This window comes from Pseudopodoces humilis, chromosome 2 (genome assembly GCF_049639895.1).
Source record: "Pseudopodoces humilis isolate 2021_Gansu_Grassland_sample_001 chromosome 2, ASM4963989v1, whole genome shotgun sequence".
NCBI lineage: Eukaryota > Metazoa > Chordata > Aves > Passeriformes > Paridae > Pseudopodoces > Pseudopodoces humilis.
This window is the reverse complement of record NC_142201.1, coordinates 8,504,839-8,519,162: the sequence shown is the minus strand read 5'-3', so window position 1 is coordinate 8,519,162 and position 14,324 is coordinate 8,504,839. Positions and strand designations below refer to the sequence as shown.

The 14,324-nt window shown below is 35.5% G+C and overlaps 1 protein-coding gene across 1 annotated transcript in view; it reads right to left on the bottom strand.

Moving 5' to 3' along the window:
- CFAP47 (cilia and flagella associated protein 47) overlaps positions 1-14,324 on the bottom strand; it is a 260,715-nt gene that overhangs the window by 231,092 nt on the left and 15,299 nt on the right. Inside the window, exons 12-21 of the mRNA XM_088051635.1 lie at positions 14,070-14,259; positions 13,868-13,964; positions 12,416-12,632; positions 11,568-11,812; positions 10,520-10,650; positions 9,293-9,415; positions 7,777-7,908; positions 6,490-6,567; positions 5,791-5,935; positions 4,161-4,255 (exon numbers count right to left, since the gene is read on the bottom strand). Coding sequence (XP_087907761.1) covers positions 4,161-4,255; positions 5,791-5,935; positions 6,490-6,567; positions 7,777-7,908; positions 9,293-9,415; positions 10,520-10,650; positions 11,568-11,812; positions 12,416-12,632; positions 13,868-13,964; positions 14,070-14,259 — 1,453 coding nt within the window. The remainder of the gene's footprint in view (positions 1-4,160; positions 4,256-5,790; positions 5,936-6,489; positions 6,568-7,776; positions 7,909-9,292; positions 9,416-10,519; positions 10,651-11,567; positions 11,813-12,415; positions 12,633-13,867; positions 13,965-14,069; positions 14,260-14,324) is intronic.

The following is a 14,324-nucleotide window of genomic DNA, read 5'->3' as shown; positions in this document are numbered from 1 at the left end:
CTGGACCCAATATACACTCCCAGCCTTCCCACAAATTTAACATGAGCCTTTCCTTAATATATACTGAAATCTTTCATTCCCCCAGGTTTATATCACAGATAAGCAGCTTCCACAATGAATAATGTAACTGCTGTTCAAAGCCATCATTCAAAGCACTGCAATAAAATTAAATCCTTCCTTTGTATATGGTCAGAGATGATGCAACAACAACACCCTGTAATTCCACAGCTGCAGATTTTCCACAGAATTCACTTCTCACACAACAAATCTGTTCTTTCACAAAAAAAAGGTCATTTAAAAGGAGAAAAAACCCCACCAAAACACCTGTCTCTTCCCTACAACAAGCTTAAGCAATAAGCTCTGACAGGTGTGACTTGTTCTATTTATCTCAATCAAAGGCACACGAAGGCTTCATTATTACACAGCTGTAATTTTGTCCTTTTTCCAAGATACTGGAATTTGTTATTTTCCAACAGGGTTAAAAAAAAAAAAACAAACAAAAAAAACCCCTAATTTTGAAGCATGCTTTCCCCAGCAGACCCTGCAGGACCTCTGTGAGCAGGGGATCATCCTGCCTGGAGACAGATAGATACTGATGATACAGATATAGATGATATCAATACTGCTTTCACTGACAGCTCTGACTTTCACAGCCACCAAACACTAGGGTTAAACCCTCTGCAGTGAGGTGCAGAGCCCTGTCACTCCTAACACCTTCAAAGACACTGGAATAACAGCAAGGCACAGTCACAGTGTGTCTGAGCAATATCCCAGCCTTATCTATAATGCATGCACTCCATTTTCTCACTCAGAATACTGAAGGAACTGGCTCAACATTTTTTAAGGTTTATTTTTTAAGCATGCCAAGATACTTCATCTCTATGAGCATCTCTTGATGTTCCATGTATTAATATTACTACATATTATATTTTAGTGAAAATTGTAGCAGCTCTTCAAAGTTCCTATATATGTACTACATTTGTTGATCTGAAGGAGTTTTTGGCAGAATTCAAGACTGCATTCAAGACTAAATTACTTGGAACCTTATATTAATAATTCAAGTCACTTTAATAAAATTTTTAAGTACATTAAAATAATTTCATGGGTTTTTTTATGGTTTTAGCAGCATTTAGCAGCAATTCAATAATCCTGGATTATTTTTACTTTTCTGTAGCCCTAGTATCCACTTTGTTAAAGAAAATACCAGTATCGTGGAGGTCTGTTGGTTTATAGGGTAGTGTTATCAGTAATGACTACAACAGGAGGAAGTTCTAGTAAAACCAGAAGGCAGAGAGAAAAGAATGAGACCTGATGGGATACAGAAGGTTTGTAGCAGCTGGGAGGTAAGCTGGGGAAGAAAAGTTGTCAAAGAAACAGAGATGAGATCAGAGAAACAGTTGTTCACATGCAGAGAGGCAGGAAATAGCACTTGCAACTGTGAAACCTGAATAGGGGAAGCTAAACACACAGAGATTAGAGGTTTGGGGTTTTTCTCAAAACTGGAAAATCAGGAAAGAAATCTGGTGAGAAAATGGGGACTGTAGAGGAGGTAGAATAACAAAGAGCTGAGATCCAAAGGAAAATGTTTTAAGAATCAGTAACTACTGAGAGTTTCTGATCCCTGTAAGAGATGCTAGTACCTCAAGCACTTTCTTAACAGAACTATGTTTTTAATTAGTATTCTACATTGCAGGAGTCAAAAATTACAGAAAAGGTACAGCATCCTGGGGGCTACAAATACTTCCAGATGCTGCCTGTAGTCATGCCATACTGGGTAACTTCATTTAACATTAGTCAGTGCTCTTGGGGCCAGCTGTGATAGTGCTGCACCAGCTCAGAGGTGCTCACCTGTGATTCCCAGTGGGCTGGAAGCTGTGAGGGTCCTTGGGTATGTCCTGCCCAGCCATGAGCTGCTCCTGACAGGCAGGAACACACTGGAAACAGAAAGGCACTGGCTACACCCAGCTTACCCAGCACCAAGGACAAAGGGAGATAAAAGGATTCTGAGCACAGAAGCAAAACTGAAGTAAAAATATTTAATTAAAGCAACACTTATTAGTTGGCTATAAGGGGACCCAAGAAAATTTCTTTTTTGAAGTTTTTATTCCCTTACTTCTGAAGGAAGTAATTTCTGTTTGCTAAAAATTATTCTTAAGACTTGAAAAACACTTAGACACAGAGTCTGAAAAATAAAAAATAAAATCTGTCATCAACAGGTGCAATATTCTACAGCCTTTTCTGCTCTGTATTTTAGGGGTTGTTTGGGGTTTTTTTCTTTGCAAGAACAGTCACAAAACTGATCCCGTCAAACGTAAAAATTGTTTTACCAAATTTATACCACAGTTAAAGCAGACTTCCAACTGGCATAACCTTATCTTCACTTAAGCCAATGTACATCAGTATAAAATGACAGTTGGAGAGGCTCATCAATAATGATCAGTGATCCTGAACATCATGTTCTGGTGACAAGCTAAATTAAACATAGAGAGCAAGCTAGTATTTCAGCATTCTTCAGAAATATTAATTTTGTTAGTCACTTCAATTTACAGCAGTGTCAATAGCAACATTTCTACTTTTATTCTATCCTGCAACTTGAAGAGGAAAGGAAATAGGAATAGAGCTCAAATGTCACAATAGGAAATAGAGTTCTTCTCTTTTCCATTGCTTTATTTTGGACTTTCTTTCCAAGTGGAATTGTTCCACTTCTTTCTTTAAACATAGCATCCCATATGGGAAAAGTGTGCAGCTGAAGTGTTATCAGCCCTGACCACAATAATTATTTTACTTCCTTTATTAATATTGCTCTTATTGGTATGGTAAGGCTCTGCTCTTAATTCTTGTTCAGCTTGTGGCCTGCAATGCCACACACACAGATTATTCCAAGAGCATTATCTACTCCTGTATTCCTATTACTGACTTTTCTACGTAAAGGAAAATGCCAGCATTTTCCTTTGCTGAGTTTCTCCACTTTGATTATAGGTCACTCAAGATATTCTGTAGGTACTGTTTTGCAAACAATTACATACTTTCCTGACACTGTATCCAGTCTAATTCTGATTATTTGCTTATGAGTTTTGTATTAGAAGTGTTAAGATACTTAAAAACATATAACAACTATTCAAAAATAGTTCTATTCTAAAACTATTCCTTTTCCCTTAAGTCAAGGCCTGCCATACTGCAGAAGGAATTTCTTATAACTCTATTGACTCATATTCTGTCAGGAAAAATAATTCCAGAGTAGTGTATGTGCTATAAACTCCCACCAATAGCTTCCATGTGTACACAGAAGGAAATCGCAACATTATCAGACAGCCTGTATTATACAAATACTATTTGAATGATGCTTTGAACAAAGGAATTCCATTTTATACTGCTGAGAAGGCAGGGGTGGGAGGTGGGTGGTGGTGGAAAAAGAATACTCCTGGCCCTATCAAGATGCATAATATCTGTTACTCATTTTTAAGGTAAAAGTGTGGATAATGCAATGGGTTTATATGCTGTAGAAGTGATCCCCAGCTGCTTGTTCTGAAGCTGGTTTATAATATCATATACTAAGTTTTCTTGCAGTTCATTGTTCTCCAAATATGTGTAAACCCCAAACCTTCAATTTCTAAAGCATTTTTCAATGGATCTGAATTTAAAATTCATTTGAGCACTCTCTATTGACAGTTACTGCCAATAAAATGCTAATTTTCGAATACAAAAGTAACTTAAATCTTGTACCTTCAATTTTTTTCCACTCAAATAGCTCAACCAGAAAGCAAGTTTGCCAATCTTTATAAAGATTATAATCTTTATAAAGACACATAAAACTCATCTCCGTTTGCAGTTTCTTGGTCACCTGGGAATTCAGGCAAGAACAGCTGCAAAAAGAAGGTGGCTGCTGGTTTGTTGAATGATTCCATGAACATGTGGTATGACATTTCAGTATTAGTTTACACCATTTTTCATCCATTGAGAAAATGGATTTTCTTTGTGTATGCAAACACTTAAAGTTATAAAGAGGTTATTTCAGAACTTGTTTTGTTAAAAATTGCCTTACTAATTATAAAACCATTACACATACTAAAATGTTCATCTAAAGTCTCTATTTTCCCAGCACAGAAATATCACAGAACATGACTTTGATTAACTTAACTACTACTGTCCCATAAACCTACCTTTTTTGGCACCAAGATCAAGAAGCATTGCAAAGATGACCCTCCCTTTAAGGTAATTGAATACAAATTGGGGTTTGAACGAGAATGGTCAATCACTGCCAAACAAAATTCATAAACAGATGTTACTGCATGAAGTATCTATAATTGCTACACTATTTCAAAGTGATTTCCACTATCAAGTATCTACATATTTGCAAGGTAAGCATTTCTCACAAAGTTACAATGGAATATAGTATCTCCTAAGGATTCTGAAGGTAAATTTGAGCAGTATTAATCACCAGAAATTTTCATGGAAGTTATTCATTCGGGAGAATGCAATATTTCAGAGAAAATCAGAACAACATTGTCCTTTACCTTTGATTAACAGTGTTAGGCTAAAACAGTTAATTACATAATAAACTAATACCAAAGGGATAAAAATAGTTGGCTGAAACTGGCTTGTTCTTTTTTTTTTTTTAATTACTTTTAGGCATAATCTGCATTTCCAATAAGGCTTGCTTCATTTTTCAGGCTTCCATGTTCGATATTAAGCACAGGTTTCCAGCAAAGGCAATATTCCTCCAAGATCAGCATCCATCACGGAACACCAGGGGTATTCATCCAGTACTTACCATCTGAGTACTGAACCTGACTGGATATCACATGACTGGTTCCAAGCACAAACCCTGATCCAGAGATCATGTGCAATGAGTCTGCTCCCACACTGGCTGCTTGACTGTTGTAAAGAGCCTTATAGCTCTTTTCCAAGTTAAGGTGACTGACTAGGAGCCCCCAGCTTCCCTTCCCTCTTAAGTGCACCCCATGGTAAAAAAATCCCTCTAATTTTGGGAGATCATTTTTTGCATCATCTACATATAGTTCAACATAAAGATACAACTAAATTTTATAATATTATCTTGCAGAAGAAAGAGTCTTGAATTCCCAAGTTTGTAGCTGTGCTTATTAGGCCTCTTGTCCCTGCAAAATTCTTCTGTGAATAATGATGGTGGAACATCCAAGGAGATGCCATGACTGAAGTAGGAAAGCCATGAGCAACCATGTGCAGGATAAGAATCTGCATTAGTTCTACCAAGCAAAAAAGAATTCAATTCCACTACTGCCCCAGTAACTTCCTGAGCTAGGTATTCATGCAGAACACAGAGGGCCTGTCTTTAACCTGCAGACACCACGTCCCTTTGGGAAAAAAGTCTGAACCCTTATACTGGTGATGAAACAATCAAAGGGTAAACATTGTCAAAAAGTGGGTATGAGTCCATGAATAAGAAATTAATACAATTGTTTGGCTTTGTTTGTTAGGGTTTTTTAAGATTTTATTTTAACTGGTTAGAGGTTATTCAAATTTTTTATTCTACCTTAGCAACTATAGGGGGGAAAAATTGGGGGGAAAAAAATCTATAGGCAACCTTACACTTTGCATATATTTTTGTCAAATGTCGTCTTCTAGGCAAATCAAAATGTCTCCTCTTAATTTATATTAAGCAACACTTTTAAAATACTTGCTTTAGGTTTTCTTATATCAGAAAATTTGGCTACCTTTGGCTAACTTTGTCAGAAGTGGTCTGACATATTTTCTCTCAGCATTTTTTTATTCTTTATTTAATGAAAATTCTGATATAGCAAAAGCGAATACCTGAATTGTCTTCAGCATTCAATTTAAAATCCCTATACGTAGAAAAATCAAACTCCACTCTGGTACAAGATTGTCCCTTGTTCTGCAGTAAAAATGGAATTGATTTTGTAGCGCCAACAGCAAGACCACCAAATTCAAATACTTCCTGTAAGTTAAAAGAAAAAAAATGGTTCATAGCGCTGTGAAGTCAAGTTTATAGTTGAACATAATATGAAAAAATGTAATTGTGCAAGATTCACAATTTATAACGCAATAACAGTATTGGTTAATCAATAGTCTCACATAACCCTTACCTTTAAAATCTTTCAAGGACACAAAATAGAAGAGTTTAGAATTTAATATCAAGTCCAGTTACACCATCAGAAAAGTTTTCATCATTCAGTAAACAGATTGGTAGCTTACTTTTCCCTTTATTGCATTTTTTGCTATAACTACCTTAAGAAATCGTATCCCTTCCAACAGACTTATTCCAGATTGTCCAGTTCAAAAACTAAAGCTGGCAGCTATCATTTAGTGCAACTGGTATATGCACATTTGGGTTTTAATCCCTCTTCCTAGGTTCATCTCTTTGATAATCTTCTTGGGAAATTAGTTTAGGAAGAAATGAAAAATATGAAGCAGAGAGGAGCCACTTTAACATCAAGATAAAGCAAAATACTTAACCAATCTTACCAATAACTAGAATTTCTTCACACTTACCACATCAATGCCTATTTCAGTGATCTCTGAAAATCCACCAATCCGAAGTGTGAGTTCTGCTGCATTCCTCACTGCCACCTAAGTGAATGGACAACACTGGCACTGTGGACAAGGTCACTTTAACATAACTAACTCACTAAATCTGTCATAATTACATGAAAAAAACACAAAAAAAACCAACCCAACCCTATCCCACAGATACAAAGCAGAGAATCAGTATAAATTGCACTGAAAATATGAAAATAACTCTGTCCTTAAAATATAATGCATTTTTTCTGCAGAAATACAAAGAGATGAAGTAAATGCCTTTGTTTTCCAGAACATATATACACAGATTCCAGTGATGTGTGGCTTCAAATCATGCCTTTGTGGCATACCACATCTGGGACAGATACAGCTTAACAGATATAGCTGTTAATTAAAAATACAGAAAAAAAAAATAAAAACGAACAAACATAAAAATAACAACCCAGAGTTGGAAGAAAGACCAGTGACCAGTCTCCCCCAATTCTGCAGTCAAAAATAATATTGCAGGAGGCTGTGTTAATAGAATGAGCAGTTTTTTCCACCAGGAGGAATCTGTGTTCAGCAGCTGTGAGGATTGGAATGTGTATCGCAACACACATTGCTTGACAGAGGTGCTGGTACAAGGTAGACACTACTATTCTGGGGAATATTAAATCTATTGTAAAAATGGAAAAAAATAAATGAATACTAGGTTTAACAAGCATAATATATGCAGCCCCAGAAGATGGTGAATCCAAGATCAGTCAGAAATGGTAGCAAAGTTCAGGCTCTTGATGGCATCTTTTTTCCCAATCTCACTTATTTCAGGAAACAGGAATGCAAAAAACAAAATTTTACATGTTTATTGCACGCCTATTATCAAAGCAAATCTACTAGGAGAGCCATGTCTGAGAAAACCAGGAAAAAAAGCCAAGAAATTAAAAATGTAAGAGTATTCCAATCCTGCCTCTCTATAGATTACAAAAACTGCAGGTATGTCTACATTATCTTGTAAAGAGCAATCACACATTACTTCCAACAGCTTGGCAGTGGTTTAATATGCATCAGCTCAAACTGAGAGGCTGCTTTGATACTTCTGAGCATGACTGAGACAAAAAAAAAAAACAGAATAGGTTACAGCAGTAATGATCTGCTGCAAGAAAACCTTGTTCTTAAAAAGAATTAGAACACTGGAAATAAAATCCAAAAGAGGCATGAACATACGCACACAAACACACAGGATAACACTCAAAAGACAAAGTTCTTCCAGTTTTGAAATACCTCCACTTTTTTATCAAAATTCATGTGTGACTTTGGAGAGAAAGAGATTTTGAGATCAGCAACGCCTCCCACAGGTATCACTCCTACAGAGGGGGTGATTTTCATTCCAGGCAGTGGGTTTGTGTCAAGAACCTTCACAAACACAAACAAGAAACATACTGAAAAAAGGTGTTTGCATTAATTTGTTTTGGTTCTTGTTGTTGTTTTATTTATACCAATATATCTAAAATAAAGACTTTATAGTCTTACAAGGAGAACCTTCATAGCATATAATGCTAACTTGGACTTAATTTGGGGAAAAATGCAAGTAAACAAAAGAAAGTAACAGATTTCTAAACATAACTGTCAGTTTCTACTGTGAAATAATTTTTTTCACCAATTGGAAACTTGGAGTTCTGAGTTTTGGGTTGTTTACATTAAGTTACCAAAATTAAGACTTGCTATCTAGCAAGTCTTTAAAATATTCTACAAAACATTCTTTTTCTGTGACAAATAAATTCCTCACTTCTTTTTTGACATTCACAGTAAGATGGGACACAGAACCCCAATCCTGTATAGCTCAGTAATAATATTAGAATTAAATTTTCAGTTTACCCACAGTTAGCTAAGACCAAAAGGTATTTTTTCTCTTCTAATGCACTCCTAACAGATAGCTTTTTAAAGTATAGATACACAAGTGATAATGACCAAGACCAACCAGCTATGTCTTGGTTTAAGAGTAATTCTGGAGGCTAAAAAGGCTGGGTATGTTTGTTTGTTACTGGCTATGCTGATTTTACTCTTTCAGGCCCAGCCTCTAACACTATGTTACTACTTGTTATTCAATGCTCAGTTGATAAAAGAGAAATCTGGTACAAATCAAAATAAATTTAACATGTTTCTCAGCACTGTAATAATTCAGTAACAAAAACTCTGAAGGTTTTAATGAAAATTATTTTCCTCCACTAAATACAGCAATTATCCTGTGATCAGCCAAACTAATGAGGTTAGGTTTCCTACTAATTTGTGTATTATGTTTTTACCCACTCTGGCATCTATCTCATCCCTTCCTCAATTCATTGCACAGCCCCTCTTTCCCCTGGATGTTGCTTTAGCAAAGTCATCCCAAAGTGCTGTGACAGCTCTGGGTGCCTGCATGCACTGACTGGACAGCATGGGTAGGATAACCAGCCAGTTTGCTCTGTCTCTCAAAGCAGGAAAACATCCAATAAATGCTTTTCCATAGGGTACCCCAGTATAGGATTCCACCCTCACCCCTGGCTCTCAGAAAACTGCCAGAATCATTTAGGCCATCACCACTTTGTCTTTTGTCCCATCTACCCTTCAGTGCAAATTTGACAGAGGGACAGAATTCCTATTTACATCAATCTTGTTTCTCCATAAAACATCACAAAAACCTAAACAGGTACATATTTGACAACTGAAAATACAAAACCATAACACAATCTGGTAAAATTAACTCCCTTCTGCTCCCCAACCCAAGGAATTAAGTGTGCTAGAAATAATTGTCTCTTACTTGGAAGTATGCATGGTTGTGTCCTGTGTTTAGAATAGTGGCTGTCTTACAAGTAGTAAAATCAATTGGACTATGAAAGAAGGATATATTTTGGGCCATAAACTGAACTCTAGTAGTACCAAACTATTAAAAAAGAAAGAGAGAGATAAAACAAGCAAACTATATAACATATACCTACACACAAATAAATAATTTTGCCTAATTTTTTTATTACATAATGAGCTAATATATTTGAGCAAATACATAATTTGGAAGTATTAAAATAGGAAAACACAGCTTAAGTGAGAGACAAGATTTACTTAATCTACTGAATTTATCTAGATTCAGACTAAACAGACTCAACCCTACTGATATTTCTGGACTTATTTCAAGACCAATAAAAATATTTTAATTAAATTTAACAGCACAAACTTTATTAACTCCAAATGTGTGATCAGGACAAGATATTTCTGATATTAATAGCAGTAGAAACGCAAATATTGTAATTTGCACGCATCTTGATTTACATATGGCAAACTTACAAGACTTCAAAAGAAGAGGAAGAAAAGAAAAATATCTACTAGGGAAAAAAAAAACCCAAAAACAAAAACAGGCTCATCAAAAGAAAGGGAAAAGTTTCCTTGGCTCCCAATAACAATTCTAAAACATGCAGCCATTAGAATAGAGAGGAAAAAAAGTCTTTCTTCTTCATATTCCCCAGTATGCAACGTAAGACAACAAATAACTAACCAAATCTGAATGTCACTGTTTAGAAGACTACCCAGAACATTGCTTCTCAAACACCACGTTCAAATAACAACACAAAATTCAATTAAGAGTCTGTTGTTAACTTGAAACTCTGAAACATACCTTCCCACACACACCTAGATTTTTATTCCTTTAATAAATAATATCTATATAAAAAACTGTTGTATAACCTCTCAACATATGTTTAGTCAAACTAGGCAAAGCAAGCACAATATTAGCCCATAATATATACGGACCATTAAGCTGTGATGCCAAAGGAAGAATATCATCAAAAGCAAGAAAAAGGTAAATTGTCTTTGCTTTGCCTTCTCCATCATGTCTTTGGAGCGTATTCTTTAGCTAAACATGTTAAGTAAAAGCCATATAAAATTAAAATATTTTCATTTAAAAATAGATGATAATAGAAATATATTTAAGGTATTACTTGTTTAAAGAAATCCCCACATTTTTCTTCTCTAAAGCGGCCACATGAATTGTTACCTTTGCAAAACATTTCAAGTGAATTGAATTTCCTTTGCGCACAGACAAGATGAACTGTCCTGTTTCTAGAGTGTTGAACCCTGGATGCCAAACAACTTCACACTCCACATCACTATAGGCCTCCACAAACCCTAAATATATGTACATAATTTAGATGTTATAGCATACACATGTACAACTGTCAAATTACACTGTATAATTAGAAATTGCAGATACATAAATGTGAAATGACCTTCTATTACTGCATGTAAGACTACATTTCTTAGGTGCTGAACAGTCTGATGAATTAAGCAAAATTAGGTCTTGGATTCTCATGACCATTGCATAATCTATTTACTAGTATCCTGCAGTAAAACATACTCAAAGTTTACTGGTATTTTTAGCCATTAATTACTCTAATGAAAACAAAAATAAAAGAACAGACTTTCTTGCAGAATAGTAACTTGGGGAAACATCATACACACTTTTTTGCTTGCAATTGAGTCTGAATTTGTTAGCAGAAATATCTTTTCTCAAGAATCAAAGCACACCAAATCCAATATAGTTAGAAGTTTGTTTTTTAATAATGGAGATCCAACATACCTCTGCAGAATATTATTTTTCAGTGAGAAGAAGGTAAAAGCTATACACACATGCAACAAACACTGATCCACGATGCAAATGCACACCAATCCCAGACTGAACTCCATTTATGTTACTCAATCTTCATCAACTTTTTAGCAGCTTCATTCAGTGCTTCTGGAAAATTTCCTATCCTGATGAGCTGTAAGATGTTGCTACCCCATTCTTGAAATGTCAGCAATCTGTGCTGAGAAAAATGTTTGCACAAGCACTGCTGGCTGGTCACGGAAGCAGGGAGCATAGATTCAGGGCAGGGCTTACACAGAGAATGCTGCTGTGGTGCTCACTGTGACCTGATACTGTTTTTGGGACACACTGATATTGACAGAAATCTAAAAATATAGTTTATAGCATCAGCTAAGTGTTTGCCTTATTTAAAACTGTTGACATACAAGATGCATACACACACTGTATTTGCATAGCATACCTCTGATTGGCTTTATAGTAAATGCAGATTTTCTATCTCCAGTTACAGATTTCCAACTAAAGCTAGCAGGATAGTTTCTGGGATTGCATACCCTGACAGTTCTTCTAAACTCTGTCCCTGCTAGGCAGCCAGGAACAGGAGTCAGAATCAGTTCCCTTGTAGACAGCTGAAGTTCAATAGGCATTGCACGTGCAACTACCAGCACATGTCCAATGTGTCGGTTGTTTATTTTGTAACTCAAAGATCTGTAACATGAAAATATATATCTCACAATATTTTTATGCATTTATTATGTTACAGTCAGAGTTAAATTTACATGAAATATAACCACTAGCAAAAAAACACTTAACAACTGAGTGCGAACACATAGTTAAGACTTAAAGGATGATCAGCCTCACACAGTCATTTCAACATTAGAAAACAGAGAGATAATACCAGCAGGCTAGAGAACAGGTTTTTTATACATTTTCTCATGAGCTGCATGAAAAGACCTGAGCACAGATGCGAGTGATGCAATGCTAGTCTAGAAAGAAAACAGTATTTTCCATAGAAATTTCCCTAGTAAACACACCATAATAGAAAACTTTTTTCCCTGATACACCTCTATCTAGATAAGGCTTTTCACAGGACAGATTTTTGTTTGTGGTTTAAAAAAAACCAAGAAAAAGTACTGCATTAGGAAAATTTTGCAACATAAAACTGCACTGATCATTGCAATGTCACCATAGATGAGTGTACACCATTAACAATTACCCTGACTACTTTAAAATCAGCCAGGTGATTTCTTAAAAAAATATTTTACTATTGCCAAGAAATGTGTAAATCAAGACAAATATAAAAAACCTTACCTTTTAAACATTCCAACAGTGGTCGTCTCAAACACAACTGGAATATGAGTTTTTGTAAGAGGAGGCACCACCTGAGACAATGGAGATGTCTCCCTCAATTCCTCAACTTCAATCTCAATTTGTATCCAAATATGAACTGACAAGTTATTGATGATGTGCAGCTCTTTGGTTGTTGTAGAATACACACAAACCTCACCAAAATCTATAGTAGAAGGACCTGAATTATGTAAGAAAAAAAGATCCTCAACATTAAAAGGTAAAAGATAATGTAAGGAAACATAACTACTAAAATACTTTGATCAAATGCTTTAGTTCTTCAATTACAAACTTAGGCAGCTACAAAAATCCTGTAGTGGAACAAATTATCACTAAAATGTGGACGTAAGCATCACCCATGTTCTGTGAGTGTTTTCAGCAGTACAAGTCAAAAGCCAGCAACATTTATTTTTAAATTGTGCTTGTTTTAGTCAGCTGATAAAACAGGAAATCAATGTGCTCACTAACAAGACTATTAATAACCATAAGTACTTCTTTTTGTTAAGCAGATATTTAAAAGGACAAATTAACACCAATTCACTGGAAGTTTATGTATGCAACCTGTTGGTTTGCTCCCTCATGTGTGACCATTTGGTTTAATAATTTATGTCATGAGATGGTCCACAGATTTACTCCCCTACCTAGTTTACTGCTTTTAGGCTGGTCCGTAAACTTGAGTGCTCATGGCACTAATCAAACATCTTAAGAAACTCTCAGTACTTTTTGTATTATTATGTTTATCTTGTTCTACCTTTCCCCAACTATATCAGTTTACACAGCTACGCCATTCAAGTTCTGGCTTGCTGAAAACTTAAAAAAGCCCAGGAAGCACTAAAATTCTTTTTGCTGCTAAAAAATCTTACTGAAAAAAAGCTGAACTTATAATACACCTGTTGCAGCAACAAATGTTGTTAAGAAGTCACTAAGAAGTTCTATAAGGTGTTGCTCCCCATTACAGAACATTACCCTAAAATTATTTTGATGAAGGATCCTGAAGTTTTACATTTTGGGGTATCGAGCTTCACTGTGAATTCCCAGAAATATTCTGAGCACTTCCATGAATCTTGCTGATATTAATGCTGGTCCAGGTACTATCCACTAACAAGGCCTAAAGGTATGAGCAACTGTCATACTATGCTGTGGTCATTTCTCTGTAAGAGGTTGTGGTATGAGCAGTCTTTAAAGAAAACTCTTCTTTTACATGTTCATACCTAATCATATCTCAGTATTTGCTGAGAATTACAAAGCTTTAGTGAAACACTACTGCAGGTCTCAAGCTGCCTACCAAATTAAACTGTTCTCTATTTAGGGTGAACAACTATAATCATAAATTGTGTTACTATACTTAAGTGTTTTTATAACAACTATATGTATTTAACAACTATATGTATTTAACAACCAAATTAAAAACCTTACCAATGAATATTTGATGAAGCTGTTTGTGTGTCAAAATTAGATGACAATCTTCCTTTTCCTTGGTAGAATATGGCATGGGACTAAGCCAGCTCCAAACCTGTGATAAGCACAAGTCACTTCCTCAGAGCAGGATCAAAATTCTTGTGATTTTTTTATATGATAAACACATTATGCTAGCATACTACTCAAGTGTTTAACTTACTCCTTTGTTTGTAGATTTAGAAATAATTGCTGCCAATTCTCGACTAGTTAACAAACAGTTGTCATCTAAAGGAAGCATTCTGGACTGTGGCTTCTCCTTGGGAAAATCTGCAATTGAGATTTTTGGTGACTTAAGACCTTCAGCTGGTTTAATGCCTATGCTCACAGGAGTGTTATAAATAAAAAGCTGCCTACAGGGAAGGGAAAAAAAAAAAAAGCATGTGGAAATCTAAAAGTTTGAGCATTCCATGAGCTA